This window comes from Microcebus murinus, chromosome 8 (genome assembly GCF_040939455.1).
Source record: "Microcebus murinus isolate Inina chromosome 8, M.murinus_Inina_mat1.0, whole genome shotgun sequence".
Lineage (NCBI taxonomy): Eukaryota > Metazoa > Chordata > Mammalia > Primates > Cheirogaleidae > Microcebus > Microcebus murinus.
In genome coordinates, this window is record NC_134111.1 from 40,106,485 (window position 1) to 40,124,770 (window position 18,286).

The 18,286-nt window shown below is 38.6% G+C and overlaps 1 protein-coding gene across 1 annotated transcript in view; it reads right to left on the minus strand.

The window, feature by feature from the left end:
• PLA2R1 (phospholipase A2 receptor 1) overlaps nucleotides 1–18,286 on the minus strand; it is a 115,908-nt gene that overhangs the window by 68,224 nt on the left and 29,398 nt on the right. The window contains 7 exon segments of the mRNA XM_012745275.3: nucleotides 437–549; nucleotides 3,689–3,787; nucleotides 6,803–6,960; nucleotides 8,866–9,060; nucleotides 11,171–11,314; nucleotides 11,814–11,927; nucleotides 15,803–15,976. Of these exon segments, the coding sequence (XP_012600729.2) occupies nucleotides 437–549; nucleotides 3,689–3,787; nucleotides 6,803–6,960; nucleotides 8,866–9,060; nucleotides 11,171–11,314; nucleotides 11,814–11,927; nucleotides 15,803–15,976 (997 nt within the window).

Sequence of the window (18,286 nt, forward strand, 5' to 3'; positions counted from 1 at the left end):
AAGCAATGGTGAAGCATTTGCATACCCTCCACATTTTAGTTAAGAGTTCCTTTTCTGTTAAAAAAAAAAAAAACCCATGCAACTCACACACATTACATTTAAAAAATACTTGTTATTAATAACGTGTTTCTTTTTCATTACAAGTAGTTAGAAGATAAAATCTAAAAACAACTGAATATATTAGCAAAGCTAATTAATAAACCTTCATAGAAAGTAAAAGTCACCTTAAATGTTACGATTTGCTACTCAGAAATCAGTTTAGGAATAACATAGTATGATTGAAATTCATCTCCATAAATAATTTAAAGAATTTCATACTCCAATGTATGGCACAGTTTAGATTTTGACAAGTTACGGTTGCAGCTAGATATTTATCATTTGAGGAGCCCATGCATCAAAGCACGGTCATGTTTCTGTTAGAAAACTTTCTATTTACCTGTTTGCAATGGTTACAAGTGCAGGAGGACAGTAATAACCACTGGAAGCATCGTCAAAGCTTCGAAGAACTGTGTCAATTTTGTAACAGAATCCACCATGTCTTTCCCATCCCTTAAAAAAAGGAAAGGGAAATTAAGGACATAATCTGATTTCATAAAATACCAAGAGATCTTTTTTGCATATATATATGTGTATATATATATATATATATATATATATATATTTACCATTTGCATAACGTTCTTCTCTGACTCACTCAAAACTCTTTGAAATGATGCCTTGATATCTTTGTACTTATTCTATCTGGTAATGCCATTAACTACAGCCACTTCTACATTTATTTAACTCTCCTAAAACCTAAAAATTTTAATCAAGTTAAAACCCCAAACCTTAAAAGCCAATAAAGGGGCACTCACACAAGATTGAAATTCTCTTTCTCTCTCCCCCATCCCCCCAATTCAGGAGGGTAAAAATTAAGAGTGTTGACTCTGGAGTCAGAATGCATGAGTTTAAATACACCTGGTTCTACCACCGTGTCACCTTATTTGATCTCTTAGTTTTCTCATCTATAAAATGGTGACAATAATAGTATCCATGGGGCTGTTTTGAGAATGAAAGGGAGACAATGCAGATAGAGATCTTAGAACTGAAATGGGGGCCCATATGAGCAAAGAGGACATATGCATCTAGATTATACTGTAGATCTTTTCGACTCTCTTGGAAACGTTAAAACCCCAACATTTCAATCAACCTTCTTTCAAATTGATTATTTCATGTTATCCCACTGAGATTCATTGAGGTTAGGGACCAGCAGGGCCTGGAAACCAACTCTGGTGTAATCCAGGATGATCTTCATGGGATCATGACACTTCCAAATAGAGAACAGCATATTTATGTGTGTGTGTGTGTGTGTGTGTGTGTGTGTGTGTGTAAAGATTATTCCTGAATTAATTGGCTGGCCTTTTAGAGAGGAAGAAAGCCAGCTTTGGCACTCAGACAAAAGTGACAGGCATGATGCTCTAGGGCTTAGCCCTGGGAGCAAGGAAGGGTGGCTCTATTCTTTGAAGTCACACAGTGCAGAAGGCAGACATTCATTACTCTTCTATATTTCAACTGAGTTATTTTAGTTCTTTTTTCCAATATTATAAAGTCACATCACTTATACCTATTTTTACTTATTCACCGGTTTTAAAATACTCTTCATTTTATGCCATGCCAATACTTGCCAGCTTTTGATCAGACATAAAATGATTTCTAGTTGCATTTCTTGAAAAAGGTCTTGGTCGTGCAGTAAATTGAAGAAAACCTTAATTTAGAAATCAGCTATTTTAGTTCGAAACATATCATTAAATGAGGTGTGGATCACAGGAGCTCTTGCACCCCAGCCATCCAGGATCTGCTCTGAAATCACTCGATTTCAGTTCTCCTCCCAGCCTTCTTCGTGTGAGTCCCTGGCAGCTGCAGACAGCTCCTTCGTGGATCACTCCGGGATGGGGCAGGGAGGTTACACTGCGTTTGTACTTGGAACAACGGGAGGAAGGAGGCTGACAATTTGACCTTTCTGACAATGTATTTCTTCTTTATTAGTAGTTTTTAGATCATAAGCTGCTTAGCAAAACAAAAAATCCCAGAACTAAACAGGCTTAAGAAAACAGAGGGAAAAAAAGATGTGGACTAGAATAGCAAAAAAAAAAAAAAAAAAAAAAAACAAAACAAAAAAAAAAACCAAAAAAAAAAAACACTCCTTACTACAAGCATTTGTCCACAAAATGAAAGTGGAAAGGATAATTGATTACATAAGTTAACCCTTTGTATGCTAGGTGCAATTTCATTTTAAAATGAAAGATATGACGACAATATTGGAACAATGGCTCATATTGTCCAATTTCAAAAAAGTGACTCTGAGGAAAAAAATAAATCACTTTTTTTTGCTTTGAAACTATCTAGACTGCTATTACAAGTTGATTTTGTAAGCGCAGACTGTTAAGAGAATTGCACTGAAGCAACTATCTAAAAGAAAGAAACCTTTCAAAACCATAGTCACAGACCAATGCACAAAAATATTAATGGGAATTTCCCCACAAAGCTAGAGAATTGGCTCTGAACTCAGAATCTTTAAATACTGGTAAAGGCAGAAGGGAAGCAGTGAACAAAAGTTTGAACAGAACATCAGTTCTGTTTATCTTGTGTAAGAAGTTAATTGTCCTTTCAACAAAAATAAAACACGTTGAGTTCCCTCGAAAGTCACAATAAGACCAATTTCTGCGTGTCCTCCCCCCCATATTTTTGTTTAGGCAGAAATAAGTCAGTGATTAGCTATAACTAATTCAGAAATTATAATCATTAGATAAAATTTTTAGTGACATGTCAGCTATGGCACATGTATTATCTAGCTAGGGTATGAAGAATAGTTCACATGTTTACACATTGATTAACGAATAAAATGCAATTTCTGGGGAGATGGGTCATTGTTTAGTGGAAATATAAATAGTTGGATTATAAGAGAAAATAATTGAAGCAGAGTTCCATAAAAACCAGGTCTGGAAAATTTTGGCAACTCATACAGCATAAAAATTTCAAAGGAGAGAGAGAGAGAACATGTGCAAATGTGAGTACATGCACTAAGGACACTGATGGGTAGATTTTATGCAACTTTAGTGTAGGATATATTGACTGTATTTTAAAAATATAGAACATAATTTTCTACCTTTTAATTTTAAACTTAACATATTAAGTATTTTTATTACTTGAAATATCTAAAATACATTTTTACTTAAAATATTAAAGTATTTTTATTATTCCTTTTCCAAATTGTATTATAATCTACTGCATACACTTCTCTCCATCACTGTATTCTACTCGAATAGTAAAGTCTGAGAAAGGTGAAGGGAGGGCAATATCTGGGGTGCAGAAGTTCACTGTGACTCAGAGGCACACAGCGGTTTTAGATCCCACTTGAAAACTAGGAGAACCAGCTCTGAGCCCGGGCATCACAGGACCGTCATTGCACAGGTGGTATATCAGGACCACTTACATTTTCTATCTCAAAAGAAAAGTAGTTTTAGGTCGAAGAAGATAGCAAGACAACTGTTTTAGGGACTGAAAAAAGGAGCAGGGAAGGAATGAAGGGAGAGAGGGTGAAAGAGAGGGACACACACACGTACACACACATTCACTTTGGATTGATGGCTGCTGTGTTATCCTACTTATGAAGTCTCCGTACCTAAATCGCAATGTCAACAGCACTTACCTCTTGACATCCTGATTCAGTGTCAGAAAGGACTTGGCCTGCTTTTTTACAAATGTAAAAAAGTGTTTCCTCACAGTTTTTAACTCTCCAGTGTCCCTCCTAAAGAAGAAAAATGTCACAAGAATTCACTCTGTGCTGATGTTGATGGGCAAAATCAATTATCATGAACAGAAATGTGGTTAATAATAAGCGTTGCTGCATGGGGTGGTCTCAGGCAGGAGCCTGCTTTGTCACAGGAAGGGTTGACACTCCCTCCATGGGTGGGAGGCTCCTCTCCCTCCAGCACAAGTTTCAAGGGCTGCAGTCCTGAACTAGGTGAGCAGGAGAAAGTAAACTGGATTTCTTGACGGCTGCCATGAACCGGCTTAATGCAGGGTGACTTTCATATACTATCTCAATGTGCCTGTGAGGTGGGGATTATTATTCTCATTTTAAAGGTTATTAGGTTTGATATTTTGCACAAGCTCCTATAGCCAGTAGAAATTGGAGCTTGGATTGATACCAACATCAGCTTGGCTTTCCATTAAGCTGGTCTCAATTTTTCTTTTAAAAGACAGGATAGAGTGGTGCTTCTCAATCTTTCCAGAAGCACCTGGAGGGGTTACTGAAACACAGAGGACTGGGCCTCAAGATCAGAGTGTCTGATGGGAGCCAAGAATTTGCATGTCTGACAAGGTTTCAGGAGATGCTAATACTGCTGGTCTGGGGCCACACTTTGAGAACCACTTGGATGAAGCCATGCCCCTGACCAAGGGAGAGTGCTGTTAAATGGAATGCTTTGCTGCTTTCCTGTACAAACCTGAAATGGGGGAAATGCCTGGGAGCTGCCATGAATCATCCTAGATAACATTTGCATAGCTGAAACTCACATTTAACTCCCAGTGTCTCCCTTCCTCACTAATTCTGCACAGCACCAGCCCATTTCCTCTTTATATGACAGGCAGACACCTTTGCCACTTCTCCTAATTCTACCAAAGGCTACTCTCAGAGTCTTCATTAATAATGATATAATAACTACCAACAGATTAAAATTTTATCCTCCCAAAGGATTTTTTATAACACAAATCAGAACCTTAGGCTGAAACTACACAATTCAAATTGCAAGTGGTATTTCAGGTATCCAAGGGGAATATGGAGCCCTTCCATGACCCTCAGAAAAATACTATGCCTGGGGCTGACACCTTCCACTGTAAGAGGAACCCTGCGTCACTACCCCATGGAATCTTCTGCAAACTACCCAGTTATATAGGACAGTGTCGGCATACTGTAGTTGCTTAATAACTGTTGGAGGGATGGATGAATGAATAAATAGTTTCCTGGGCTCTCACATTCAAATTTAGGTGTCAACCATGATTAGGTAACTTGTTAATTATAATAATTATATTCACATTGAGTTCTGCTTCATGGAAATAAATGTTAATTTTTATACATCTACTATTTAAGGAGCTACTGAGCTGCCAAAAAAGGGGTCACAAAATATCACACTTACAGCAGTACTGTCCTGACACATCCAATAATATTAATACCTATCCTCACTCTCTTAAAGATAACCCTTGTCCAAATGTTGGCTCCTGTTCTGTAAACATGCTAGATGAAACAACCACGTCTGTCAATAGGAAATGAAGGTCATCTTAATTATATCAACACTAATGAGCCAACCAATAAAGCATCAGATACTGTAGAGTAAACAGTGGTGGATTTCATCAGCGCTAGACCCAAGACAAACATTTAGAGAGGTCATCGCTTGCCCCCTCCTCAAATGTGACTTAGAGACACTGTGCACCTATAATTATACCTGTGCTGTAGTCTCTCTTGCCTTAAGAGGCGAAATGTGTCACAAAAGGAAGTGCTTAGAAATTTTCCATGTTTGGTTGGCACAATTACTTTGTCAAGCTACTTCAGTAACATTTAATAATGCTTCTTGGGGGGATTGGACATGGTACTCTGGCGGTTAGAAAGAATGAGGACACCTCCCTGGTCCCAATGACCTCCTCAAACTCAGCCAGTACGTTCAGCAGCTTTCTGATCAAAGAGATTAAGTCTGGTTTAGATGTATCATAAACTGTTCAAATGGCTCAGGATTAAACTAATTCTGTATAATCAGGTGCTTTAGATGAATGAGAGACTAGAACACAGGGATAAGTGTGACGTTCAGGCCACTGGGACTTTTCCATTCATGTGAGAAAAAGGGCAAGATTTGCCATTGCTTTACAATTTTCAAAGAGGTTGCATACAACCGTTTAAATCCTTTTATGTTAATAAGATAATGGAGCTTAACCACCATCACTCTCCAGAGTAATCTTCCAGCCCTCAGTTCTTCCCCTCATCTTCACCTCGGTGGCTGACAGCACCACCATCCACCCAAATGGTGGTTGCTCAAGCCACAACCTGCCTCTCTCTCAGCCCCAGGTCGAATTCAGCAGCACGTCCTGTTCTCCAAAGCATCCTTGCATCTGTCCACTTCTCTTCATAGTCACCACCCTAATTCACCCAAGGAGTAGCCTCCAAACTGTTTTTTTCTGCTTCATTTTATCCCTCTCCCATCCATTCTCTATGTAGCATCAACAATTACTTCTTAAAAATGTCAATCAGATCATGTCCTTAACCCCCTTGCAGCACTTGAGTTGTTCCTATACTGTGGCCTATAAACCTGGCCTTTTTGCCTTCCTCTCACCCCATCTCCTGCTTCCTCCTCACCACTGGTCTCCTTCTTGATCGTTAAACTAGGCAAGGCTTGGCCTGCCTCTGGGCCTTTGCACGTGCTACCCTCAGTTTGTTCTGCTTGCAATGTTCTTCCCCCTGCTTCTCAATATGTTATTTTTTAAGTCCTAGCTTAAATGTCACCTTTTCAGAGAGGCTTTCTGTGACTTTCCTGTCTGAAGTAGCTGTCCCAACCCAAGCTTCTCACCATCATGCCACCTATTTCCTTTGAGCCATCATCACACTATAATTACCATGTTTTTTCCTTGTGTGCTTGCTCACTGCCTAGTGCCGAAGCCCCATGAGCAGCAGGGACTGTCTCTGTCTTGGTCTCTGCCCTGCCCAAGTCCCTGGCATAGGTGGCCCTCAACACTAGTCTAGCAAAGTGAGCTTTGAACAAATGAATAAACTCACAGATTGCTCTGCTGAGACACATAGCTGGCTTCTATTTGGAAAAATTCGGGGCTCAAGTATGTGCCAATTAGTAAAGATGACTGAAGAGCCATTAGACCATTCAAAGGAAACTGGAATTTTATTGCTGCTCAAACCAATCCATGTTTCTGATGCATTTTCTATAAGAGATAAATGTAAGTTACTCACAAGATGCTATTATTTGCAAAGGAGATAACACATGGGTTATTACCAAAATATAACACTTTGCATGTGATTTATTCATTATTTCTTCATGGGCTGAAATCTATTTAAATCTCAGTACAAAATACCTGTTTAAAACTTCCTTCCTTCCCCCTGCTATGGTTTGAATGTTTGTCCCCTCCAAAATGCATGTTAAAACTTAATTCTCAATGTGGCAGTATTGACAGGTGGAGCCTTTAAGAGGTTATTGGGTCATGAGGGGACATGACTTTGCCTTCATAAATGGATTAATTCATTCATGGATTAATGGGTTATCATGGCCGTTGTACTGGTGGCTTTATAAGAAGAAGAGAGACTTGAGTTAGCATGTTCAGCCCTCACCAACCCAGGACTCTGCAGAGAATTCCCACCAGCAAGAATGCTCTCACTAGAGGCGGCCCCTGACATTAAACTTCCCAGTCTTCATAACTTTAAGAAATAAATTACTTTTTCTTTATAAATTACTCACTTTTAGGTATTCTGTTATGAACAACAGAAAATGAACTAAGACACCCTATAATGTTCAGATCTGCTGGATATAGGCCTTAGAAGTGAGGCAAAGTGTGAGCTAAGCCAATTCAAGGACAAAGCCTAAGCAAGCCAGATTCCTGGGACTCTGGTTTCTGCTACTGTACGTAAAATAGATCTGAAAGGTCTGGTTTTGCTCTGCCTAGAGAAAGGAAAACTAGGAAGAGCCGTTGGATTATGAAAAGGGCATGTTTAAAAAAAAACAAAGTTTTAATGACAGTCTAGCTTAAAAATATTTTTTTTTCTTGCCTTTTTTCTTTTTTGCCATAGAAAAAAGGAGCAGAAGCGCTTAAAGGCGTTGAAATGGGACCAATGGGGTTGCTGGAAAATTAACTAAGGCTCGACAGCCGGGTGGGGTGAACAACCCTACATGGCTGAGAGAGATGTGCAAGTGTCCTTGTTGACATAAGCACCCGTAGGATTCTTTTAATTCCAAATGCAAAGGATTAGGAAAAATGAAAGAGAAGGATTTGTGTTTTCACTCCAAACTAAAACCTAACATTGAAAAGGTCATAGAAGTAGAGTCTGGGTTTTCATGGTGCACAGCCTAAAAACCACCTCACCAAATAAATTATTCAATTTCACTAGCTAAAATTATTTAAATCCAGTTATTGGCCTAAGGAAGTCCCTTTAGTACCTGGATTGCATGACCACGACACACTACTGCTATCTAGTGGCCATAAAGCTAAATTACAGGTTTAGGTTTTTTTATTAGGCGTTTTAGGAAATAACCTTTGCCCCTTTAAAAAAATTAAAAACCAGCCGGGCGTGGTGGCTCACGCCTGTAATCCTAGCTCTCTGGGAGGCCGAGGCGGGAGGATTGCTCGAGGTCGGGAGTTCAAAACCAACCTGAGCAAGAGCGAGACCCCGTCTCTACTATAAATAGAAAGAAACTAATTGGCCAACTAATATATATAGAAAAAATTAGCCGGGCATGGTGGCTCATGCCTGTAGTCCCAGCTACATGGGAGGCTGAGACAGAAGGATTGCTTGAGCCCAGGAGTTTGAGGTTGCTGTGAGCTAGGCTGACGCCACGGCACTCACTCTAGCCTAGGCAACAAAGCGAGACTCTGTCTCAAAAAAAAAAAAAACCATTTAATACATCTGGAGTATGTGAAGATATTACAAAGTCTCCAAACATGTATTTTGTAAAAATCCGATGAATTTGCACTCCTGGATATTATTTAGAAACTTTAAATATATGTACCATAAATAAAAACTCTTAAATAGCTTAAATTTCTTTTCAATTCCACTAATAAAAAGTAGTTACTACATTATATTTTATACCCCTTAAACTAAAGGTAATTGACACTCACCATCTCCAAGGAGGGTTACAAGAAACTCCACCTCTGCTAATGAAGCTATGTCTATTAATGCACTGTCATCACTCTGGCAAGACTGCAAAGCCTCATTCCAGGTCTTTTCTTCTTTCTGAAGTTTGTAGCAATTACGATTGTAGGGATTCCACCCAGGCTCACAGTGGGTAGCATGATATTTCCAAGCATCTTTTTCTTTTTAAACCAACAAAAAAAGTCATTTTCTACAATTATTTTAACATCACTTATTATCTTTTATATAAATTACCATCAATATGATTACTTAAAAAATGTGAAAAAAAAAACACCCATATGATATGACATATAAATTATGGAATTCTAGATCTTCAGAGTTGAGAAATGTCTACTGTATGATCTAGATCTAGATATAGGGTCAAATAAATCTCAGAACTTTGTTTTACAGATGAGATACTAAGATACAAAAGTATAAAGAAGTGAGGAGAGTAGTGATGTCAGCAAGGACTAGAGACCCCCTAGCACTCATCTCCTCACAGGAAGAGCCAAAGCAATAAGTAAACAGATATGTATTAATGAAGGAGGCTGAAGGAGAGTGCTGGAGTACATCAAGGGGTAGCAGAAACAACATAAGGCACAGAAACCCTCTCCTCCACCACCCTGTCTCCCAGTTGGGATCAGCTCAGAGCCAGGAGGGACTTCTCCCTCTGGGGAAAGGGTGAGCAAGAGGACCCCGACGGCCCCCATCACCACTGTGGTCACCTGTAGCCCTCACCACTCCTACAGTCCTCACAGGCACTAAGCTCAGGTGAAGAAGCTGCCTGGAGTCTACACAGCTTTGCTTCCACTACAGAAAGAGCTGACACTGTACCCTGCCCCTCTGTGGCCCTTGTGGCTACAGCGCTACAACATCTTGGAAAAGTAACCGTTGCTGGCGTGTGTTCTGCTCTGGGCATGAGTAGCCCCCCTTAAGAGCTAATTTAGTTGAATACGATTTCAAAGCTATTTGGGAAATGAAACTTTTTTTTTTTTTTTTTCCAAATTGCTTTTAGGACTCTAACAGCAATTAGAATCATGGTCAAAGAATGTTGGAACATTTAGATAATCATCTATCCCAGTGGTTTTCAAAAGAAAGTAGTGGTGGAACCCCCTTTAAACACGGAATTTGTAAAGAGAACCTTCTGTGATTGAAGCAGAGGCAGAGCCAAGCAGGGAACCCGGGGATGCTGGAAACATGGGTTGAAGTCACTGGGCTCCATCATCAAAAGAATTTGTTGAACTTGAAGCAACAGCAAATAATCCAAACAAGCTTAGCTTGTTTCTGGTCTTCTGACCTCAATTAGTAGATCAGAAGAATAAATAAAACCAAAGAAAAGAAGGGTGGCAGGAGGGAATACAAGATGGCATAAGAAAGAAAGCAACAGTGAAGAAGGAAGAAATAGAGAAAGGAAGATGAAAGAAAGAAAAGAGTCAGGGAAAAGGGCAACAGCTGGCAGCATTGCAGCAAATTCTTGAAAAAAACCGAAAAAAATCTCTACATAAAAGAATGGCGACATTTGTCCTCTCTCCCCACCCCTACCCATATTCTACAATGCTCCCAAGCTTAGCTATTTAAGGGAATATGAAAGTTAAAACATAATTGTAAGGAGCAATATTTTAAATAATTCAGTTTATTATTTTAAATCTAGTTTATTCTAATTATTGTAATGATTCTTTCCAACAATGTTCGTGTTTTTATCTCTACTTTCTGAGTTAAGACATTAATTCCCACAGAAACGAAACAGAGGCACTAGAACTTAAAAACAGAAATAATTGGACTTCAGGTACCAGATTATAATTAGGTATTATTTAAGTATTAATCACATCTAAAAGTTTCGTATGTTATTTCAGGGAGATGGGTGTGTTACTAATAAAAGATTCGTCGTGTTGGAGAAAATCATCAAGGTTAAAGAATTTTATAACATTATTTTCTAATTTATGTTTAATTTCTAGGGGAACCATAAATAAAACTCAAAACTAGAATAGAACATAAAGCATACCTTGTTTCTCTAATGCAGAATGACTAAGAATACAAACAGAAGAGAATGTTTGCTATGCGCAGGTTATTTTGTTTCAGTTTTTGTAAAAATCTAAATGCATCTGAGACATTCATGGTGCCTTTGGAATAACAGATATTGCCTAGTTACACATTATTTTCATATAAATATAAACCAGCCTTAGCTAAATTTAAATTATAAATTTAACAGCAAAAAAAAAAAAAGGAGGAATTTGAATTATGGAGAGGCTAAGTAAACAACACATAAGAACAACTTAAAATGAAAACACTTACCAACGGTTTCGTGATCAGTGTGGTTTAGATATTTTTTACATATATACGGCAAAGTAGAGTCACAATCCCGACTCCTCCAGGCTCTTGGCATAAATGAATTAAATGTTCCACAGTGATATTCAACAAATGGCTCAAAATTTGTCTCTGAAAATACGATGTGTGGGTTTAAGTTAGAAGCAAAAGCAGTTAGTTTAATATATGTTGAAATGTAGTTTTAGTATCAACAGGACAGCCTTTCTGTTTGGCACACGTAGTAAATTCTATAAGGAGACCTTATATTATATCTACGATTCTGCAGCTAAAGTCCAGGCATGACAATTAAATGATTTCCCAAAGATTGCTAAAAACCCAATTTTATTGTTCTGAAGTAGAGAGATAATTTTGCATTTGTTGCTATTTTTAAAACAGCAGACTAGAATCGTGGCTCTGACCCTCCAGCAACTTTGGCTAAGTAATTTACCTTCTTGGCCTCTATATTCTTGTTTGGGAACATTTGCCTTATAGAAATTCAGTCAAGCTAAAAAAAAAAAAATGTTTACAGACCACTTTCAAAATAAAATGTCATATCTACACGGGAAGTGCTGCTACTTAAGGCTGCAGGATGACCTCACACGAGGAAAGGCAAATAAAACGCCGTGGGTACCTGGGTACCAGTTAAGATAGTTGAGCGGAGTTCCATCGGCCCACTGCCAGCCAGCCTGCTCGTCCAGCTGGTTGAGACCTATCCACGCCTCCACCGCATCACCACTCATGTGCTCTGAAATGAAAATTAAGGAGTTTCAAAAAGAAAAGAAAAGAAAGAAAATTCAACGTCATACTTTTTTCTTGTTCTCTGGTCCTGGATGATGGAGTCATCAATTAATCCCAGTCAATGACCGGAATGGTGCACCTGGTGCTTCAAAGTGACAGAGCAAGCCTCCATTGTCTTGAAAAAACACAGCATCTCTTAGCAGGGGTCAAACTTTTCAAACTTTTTAAACAGGGGGCCAGTTCACTGTCCCTCAGACTGTTGGAGGGACGGACTATAGTTTTAAAAAAACTATGAACAAATTCCTATGCACACTGCACATATCTTATTTTGAAGTAAAAAAACAAGTGGGGAAAAACACCCGCATGTGGCCCGCGGGCCGTAGTTTGAGGACGCCTGTTAGGGGCTCACTGACAGCTGTTCTTAACTTGTGAAGTGCTTCATCCAAGCTCACAGAAAGGCTGCCTTTCAGTGGTCATCAGTCTGTCCAATGGTGCTTGGTTACAAATCTGAGGCCATCTTATTTGCGTGAGCTCAGGTACATAAGGGTTTTAGAGGATGGAAGAAGTGTTCGGGGCCACCCCCAGAAAGCGAACAGAGGCAAATCTTCAAACTTAAGAAAGTGTGCTGAAGAGAGCAGGGAGGGGGCTGGACAGTGTGAGAGCCCCTAGGAGTTGTCTGGCCAAGAGGGGTGGCATAATCCGAGGGACCAAACTATCCAGAGGGACCCCTATCTAGCAAGTTGGGACATACGGCCGTGCACACTGCAAACTCGTGGCTGCTTCCAACAGCTTGAGGAGGGAGAAGTTTTTACGGCAGGCTGGCTCTGTGGCCACTGCTGCTAACCACAGCACCATAACAACTCTCGGTTTAATTCAACACCCTTTTTGTCACAGATACCATGAACGAACACATGCATTGACAGGCTTGTGCAGAAAAATGTGGCTATAGAATTACAGGGAAGTTTCATTTGGTTTTTCTTTTTGTGCACCTCAAGTTAAAGAATTATTCTAGAATAAACATGTATTATTTGTGCAGTAAAATTTGAAATTAAAAAAAACAAAACCCAGTCATCAGAAACTTTTAATGCAAGTGGCTAATTTTGTGACACCTTCAAATGTTGCCATTTAATCACTTAATCTATAAAGGAGAGCATCATTTTCTTGTGGTTCATTTGCTTCAGAGATCAACTTATTTTGAGCCTGATGCAAGGGCCCGGCCTGAAATTGACACCCTGACAGATAAGGGTTATAAATAGGGTGACTCTACATCCCAGGATTCCTGGAAAACCCATAGTTTATGTTGGTAGTTCCAGAATAATTATTAATCGCAGCCCCTTTTACTCTCAAAAAAGTCTCTGTTTGGATGACAGATTGGATGATTACCCAGGTTATGAAGGTCGTTGTAGTCATATAACAAGGCTGCAGTGTCCTCAGTGATTGGACATTTTAATATGATAGTGAAAAACTAGAAGAACCTAATCCACTTAAGAAAAGAGATAAAGGTACTTTATGATTTTGAAACCCCAGAAATTGCTAAACAGGATCAGCACGCTATATATGGGCCCCACCCGTCCAAGTTTCCGTGGCATTAACATGGAGTCTCTTCCTAATGTTCATTTGATTACTCCTTTCAATAGCACCATTGGATTCAATCATTTAACAGGGCTTATGATGAACAGAGGTGAAATGGATTGATAAGACAGGAAGAAATTTCCACTCTTTGTATCTGGGTAAGTGCCAAATGATATTTTAAACTCTAATTAAAATATTGAAACATTAATTATTCTTACCTTAGAATTATTTTGAATACCCATTGTGCAATTGTTTTAATAATATACATAAAAATCAGTGTGCAACTTATAGTCTATGTCTAGAAAGGTAAAAAAAAAAGTCTCTTTACCTTTACAACTAATTTGGCCTATGATTCTGTAACAACAAACTCAAACCTAAATTCCTATGGCTATTTCTTGGCATTTGTGGCAGCTTAGATAATTCCTTATACCATAGTCTATATGCACCAACAATCAGCAGGAAACATTAGGCTAGTTTCATCATTCAAAAATACCTTGGTCAGAACAGGTTTCTGTCTTTATGAATAGAGTTCTGGTTTCCAAAACAGTTCCTAAGGACTAACTATAGAATTGAGATATTTAAATCAAAGTCTCTGACTTATCTTATTTTTTAAAATTGTTATTCAAATTTGATGAATAAATCCAAATCGTCTCATGAGAAATTTTGGCAGTTAAGATAGATAACAATTGTAATTCATAAATGGTGTACAAATGTTTATATAAAAACCATCTCAGGCTAATAATGACTTTGGAAATTGATGTTTTCCCATGCTATGACTTACTCAAATCGGTTTCAACAATAATTCCCCACTTTTGCGTAGCTGTGGGGAAGGGCAGACATGCACTGTTTATTCATTTGTTACAATTCTCCTGGAAGGCATTAATGACTTTCAAAGGCTTTGAAGTGTGCCTTTAAGTGAATACATCCATCCAGTGAAAACACTTCTAGAAACTTGTAGAGAAATAATTTGGAAATCTAAGCACAAAGGTATGTGCAAGAATGGTTTATAACAGCAACAAATAAATACAAACAAAATAAACAATTTAACCTATATCCCTAATAGGAGGAGATTAGATCAATATATTACTGCTAATTTATATTACTATGTAACAACTAAAAATTACGATGTAAATCTATATTTATAGACATAGATGTTCACTATACGCAGGTAAATGACATAAGCAGATTACCAAACTGTGTGCATAGTTGTTGCCAAATGGTTGACATACATTGAGCGTTTGTTATGTGTGTCAGGCACTTTTCTAAGATTTCACTTGCAATACAAGATGTAACTCACACCAAGAAGTAGACACTATTATTGTTTCCACTTGTTAGAGGGAGAAACTGAGACACAGAGTAATTAAGTTACTTAAGTAATCCTGCTAGTAAGTAGTAGAGGCAGGATACAAACCCAGGCAGGTGGCTCTCTGGTCCCTGCTCCTAACCATGGTGTAATAGCCATTTTGTTTTTATACAGTACCATTTGTTATAGCTACCACACATATATACATGCATTTATATATTTTTGCATAAAGACATGATTATTTCTGGATTGTGAACTATGGGAGATTTTTTCATATGTTTTCTTTCTGCATACCTCAATTTTAAAAAAGTATTTTAAAATATATGAACTACATGTATGTGCAAGGAAATTTGAGAAAAAAATAGGACCAGAAACTTCTAATGAAATTGACTAATTTTATGATAGCTTCTAATGTTTCAAAATTTTTTTAAAGAGGTACACTTAAGCACACACATATACATGTAATATATAAAGGAGAAGTAAGAGGAGAGTTTAGCTGATGGGTGAACTCCTTTAAAATCTTAAATTATTGTGTTATGCTATTAGTTAACATGGGTGTGCCTTTGCTTTCCCATTAAAATTTAAGTTCTTTGGCATCTACCAGAAGGCCTATGATATACTCATATACAGTGATTGATAGATAAAATTTTGTTTAATACACTACTTAATTATTTATTAATGGAAATTGAATGGCAAAGATCTCCAGAACAGTAAGAATTAGTACTGAAGTTTAGCAGTCAGTTTGATCCACGTGACAGAAGTGCAACTTTCTTGAGTCCCTTGTGGTGGCTTCAAATTCTCTTTGCCAAAGGGGATAAAATAAGAAAGCCAAATGGAATGGCTCAGGGTTCATGGGAAAGTTCTGGGTGAGAGTCTGAGCCATATTAAGATAAGAAAAATACTTTTTATAAAACCATTTTCCAAAATATATATTTTTATATACGTGGACATCACTTTTGACAACATTTTATTGTATCCCTATCAATGTGCATCATTCACCTACTTACTCCGTATGAAATTTTCTTCAGTTTCATCTGCAATACTTAGCAAAGCACCTCCTTGCATGTGGCATGAAGAATGTGCCTCACTCCAAGAGAGAAATGAAAGCAGGTTGAATTGGTAGCAAATGTGTGAATCGAGGTTCTTCTCCCAGACAGCGTCACAACCTACTTCTGCAGAGACTGGAAACAAAGTCTTATTTTATTTATACAGCAACATATATGTAAGATGAACTTGAATGGAATTATTACAACTTGCAACCTCTGAAACTGTGGTGCCTTATCTATTCTTGACTAGGTCTTTGTGAAAAATATGCATTGTTATCCCGTTAATAACATATGGTTAAACTCTTCCCCAATTCAACTCTTCAACTCTTCCTAAGAAAATTCAAGAAAGTGTCAGTAAAGAAACTCTGACCCTTTCCAGGATAACAACAGAAGCCGGCTTGAAGAGAAGGAAATAGAAGTGAAGTATTTGTGAAAATAACATCTGAGTTCTTTAAAAAGCCAGCATTTAGAACTTTAAATGGAAAGCTATGTGAATTTAAAGGTTTATTTCACATAGACACAAATGTTGTTTCAAAAAGCATTACTCCCCAAATACCAAAATGCTGGATGAAATAAAGGGATACTGTAGAAATAGGACTCAATAGCGAAAACAAGTTTTCAAGTAAATATTGAGCAGAGGAACACTGACGTTTAGTTTGAGAAAGTTCTTTTGGCCAAGAGGAATAGAAGCAAAATTGACTTATAGAAGTTAGCGAAAGACTGCATAGAATGCTTAAAAGTAAATTTAATAAAGTAGGAAAGGTGGCTCTGAAATCTGAAGTTTCTTGAAATAACAGAAAATTAAGAACTAGCTTGAATGCTTTTGCTAAAGTTTTCAATCAACCCCCAAGGTGAACTAAGCAGCCATAATAATTATTGAAATCAAACTCAGCCAAAGAATTGCAGAATGTAGAAAATGTGAACCATACCGCAGCATAAATGGAACTGATGGACAGGCAACCAGCTAAAATCTAGAACAGCCTTTCCCGGACTCTGATCATTAAAGTAAGACAACTTCAAGAGGCTCCCCAAGAAAATCTGGGACATAAGGCATATATAGAGTCCTCTGGGAAATTCACCATGTACATTAGCATATTAAAGCCTCTGAGAAGTTCTATAGTAAAGCCACATGCTTAGTTTTAATACAGTGTACTTCAAACTTATTTGACAATGAAATCTTTTTCATCTGTTTTCGTTTTCCTGTAACGCTTAGTTAGATGGCTCCCTTGGGAAATGTGGAAAGTTTGTTTTCATGTCTGGTCACAACGTGCATTACCCGGAACCAAGTTAGTTTAACCAGAAGTTATTAAATCACATATAAATCTAAAGTTGCTTATAAAGTTTCCTGCATGATACACGTATTTATTATAAAATGATCCAAGATTGAAGGAGGGCAGGAGACAAGGCGATAACCAAGTGGCACTGACGGAAAAGAAGAGAAAGGAACAGGAAAGAGGGGAGAATTTGTCAGTACCCATTTTGACCTGGAGGCTGAAACTTCCCATTGAGATGGAATCCTTAGAGACTGTGCTCAGTTAAAATGCCAGACGGACAATACACTGTTACCGGACGCCCGTTCAGCCGTATTCAGCCTGTGTGATAGCAGAGACCATGAAGCAGGGACGTGTTTACAGGTTCAGTGTGCACACAAGTGCTTCCTCTGCTTCTCTAGGTGGGCTGCAGGCCCCTCCACGCATCTCAGTTGCAGGTGGTGAATAACAAATGGAATGAAAATGCCGCAGTGGACACTGTGATGTGCCACCCCAACCCCCCTTCAGGACAGAAGGGCTTATTCCCACTTGCCATCAAACACTCCCCAGTGAAGCCTTCTCCAAGCATTGCTTTGGCTGAAGAGTCTCTTTGTCCAGGGTCACTCTCTTTCCCGAGGGCAGCCAGCAGACCATGGCTGGTCAGTGCAGTGATACAAGGCACCCCACAGATCCCGAGCAGGGGCAGCTCTGAAGGGCCACCCCATCTTGAGAACTCCTCATAGGGCTGGTCTAGGGGTTGTCAGGCTGCCCCCCCATGCAATCCTGCTCTCTTCCCTTCCCTTCCACATGAACACATCCTGAGAGGACTCCCCAAGAAACCTCCTGCATGCTAACCCCTGGCTCAGAGACTGCTCCTGGGAACCTACCCCTCACGGGCTCCGCTCTTGGCCTGGTGCATTTGCACTTATATATAATCTCACTTTCCAAGGACTAAAGGTTGGTGTCTCAGGCATGCTTAATTATTCTTGAAAAATTCTAATCTAAGGGCCAGAATCCTATTATTGTATTTCTTTGCATCTTTGGTTGTCTTTATATTATCTCTTCTATCACTGAATTATGAGCTCCTTGAGGGAAGCAATTGTGTCATATATTATTTTTGAATCTCCTGTTATTTGGTGAGAGATTGCTTTTGCACGATGCTATAAAACAGGCGATTTTTCCTCTCTTAACTACA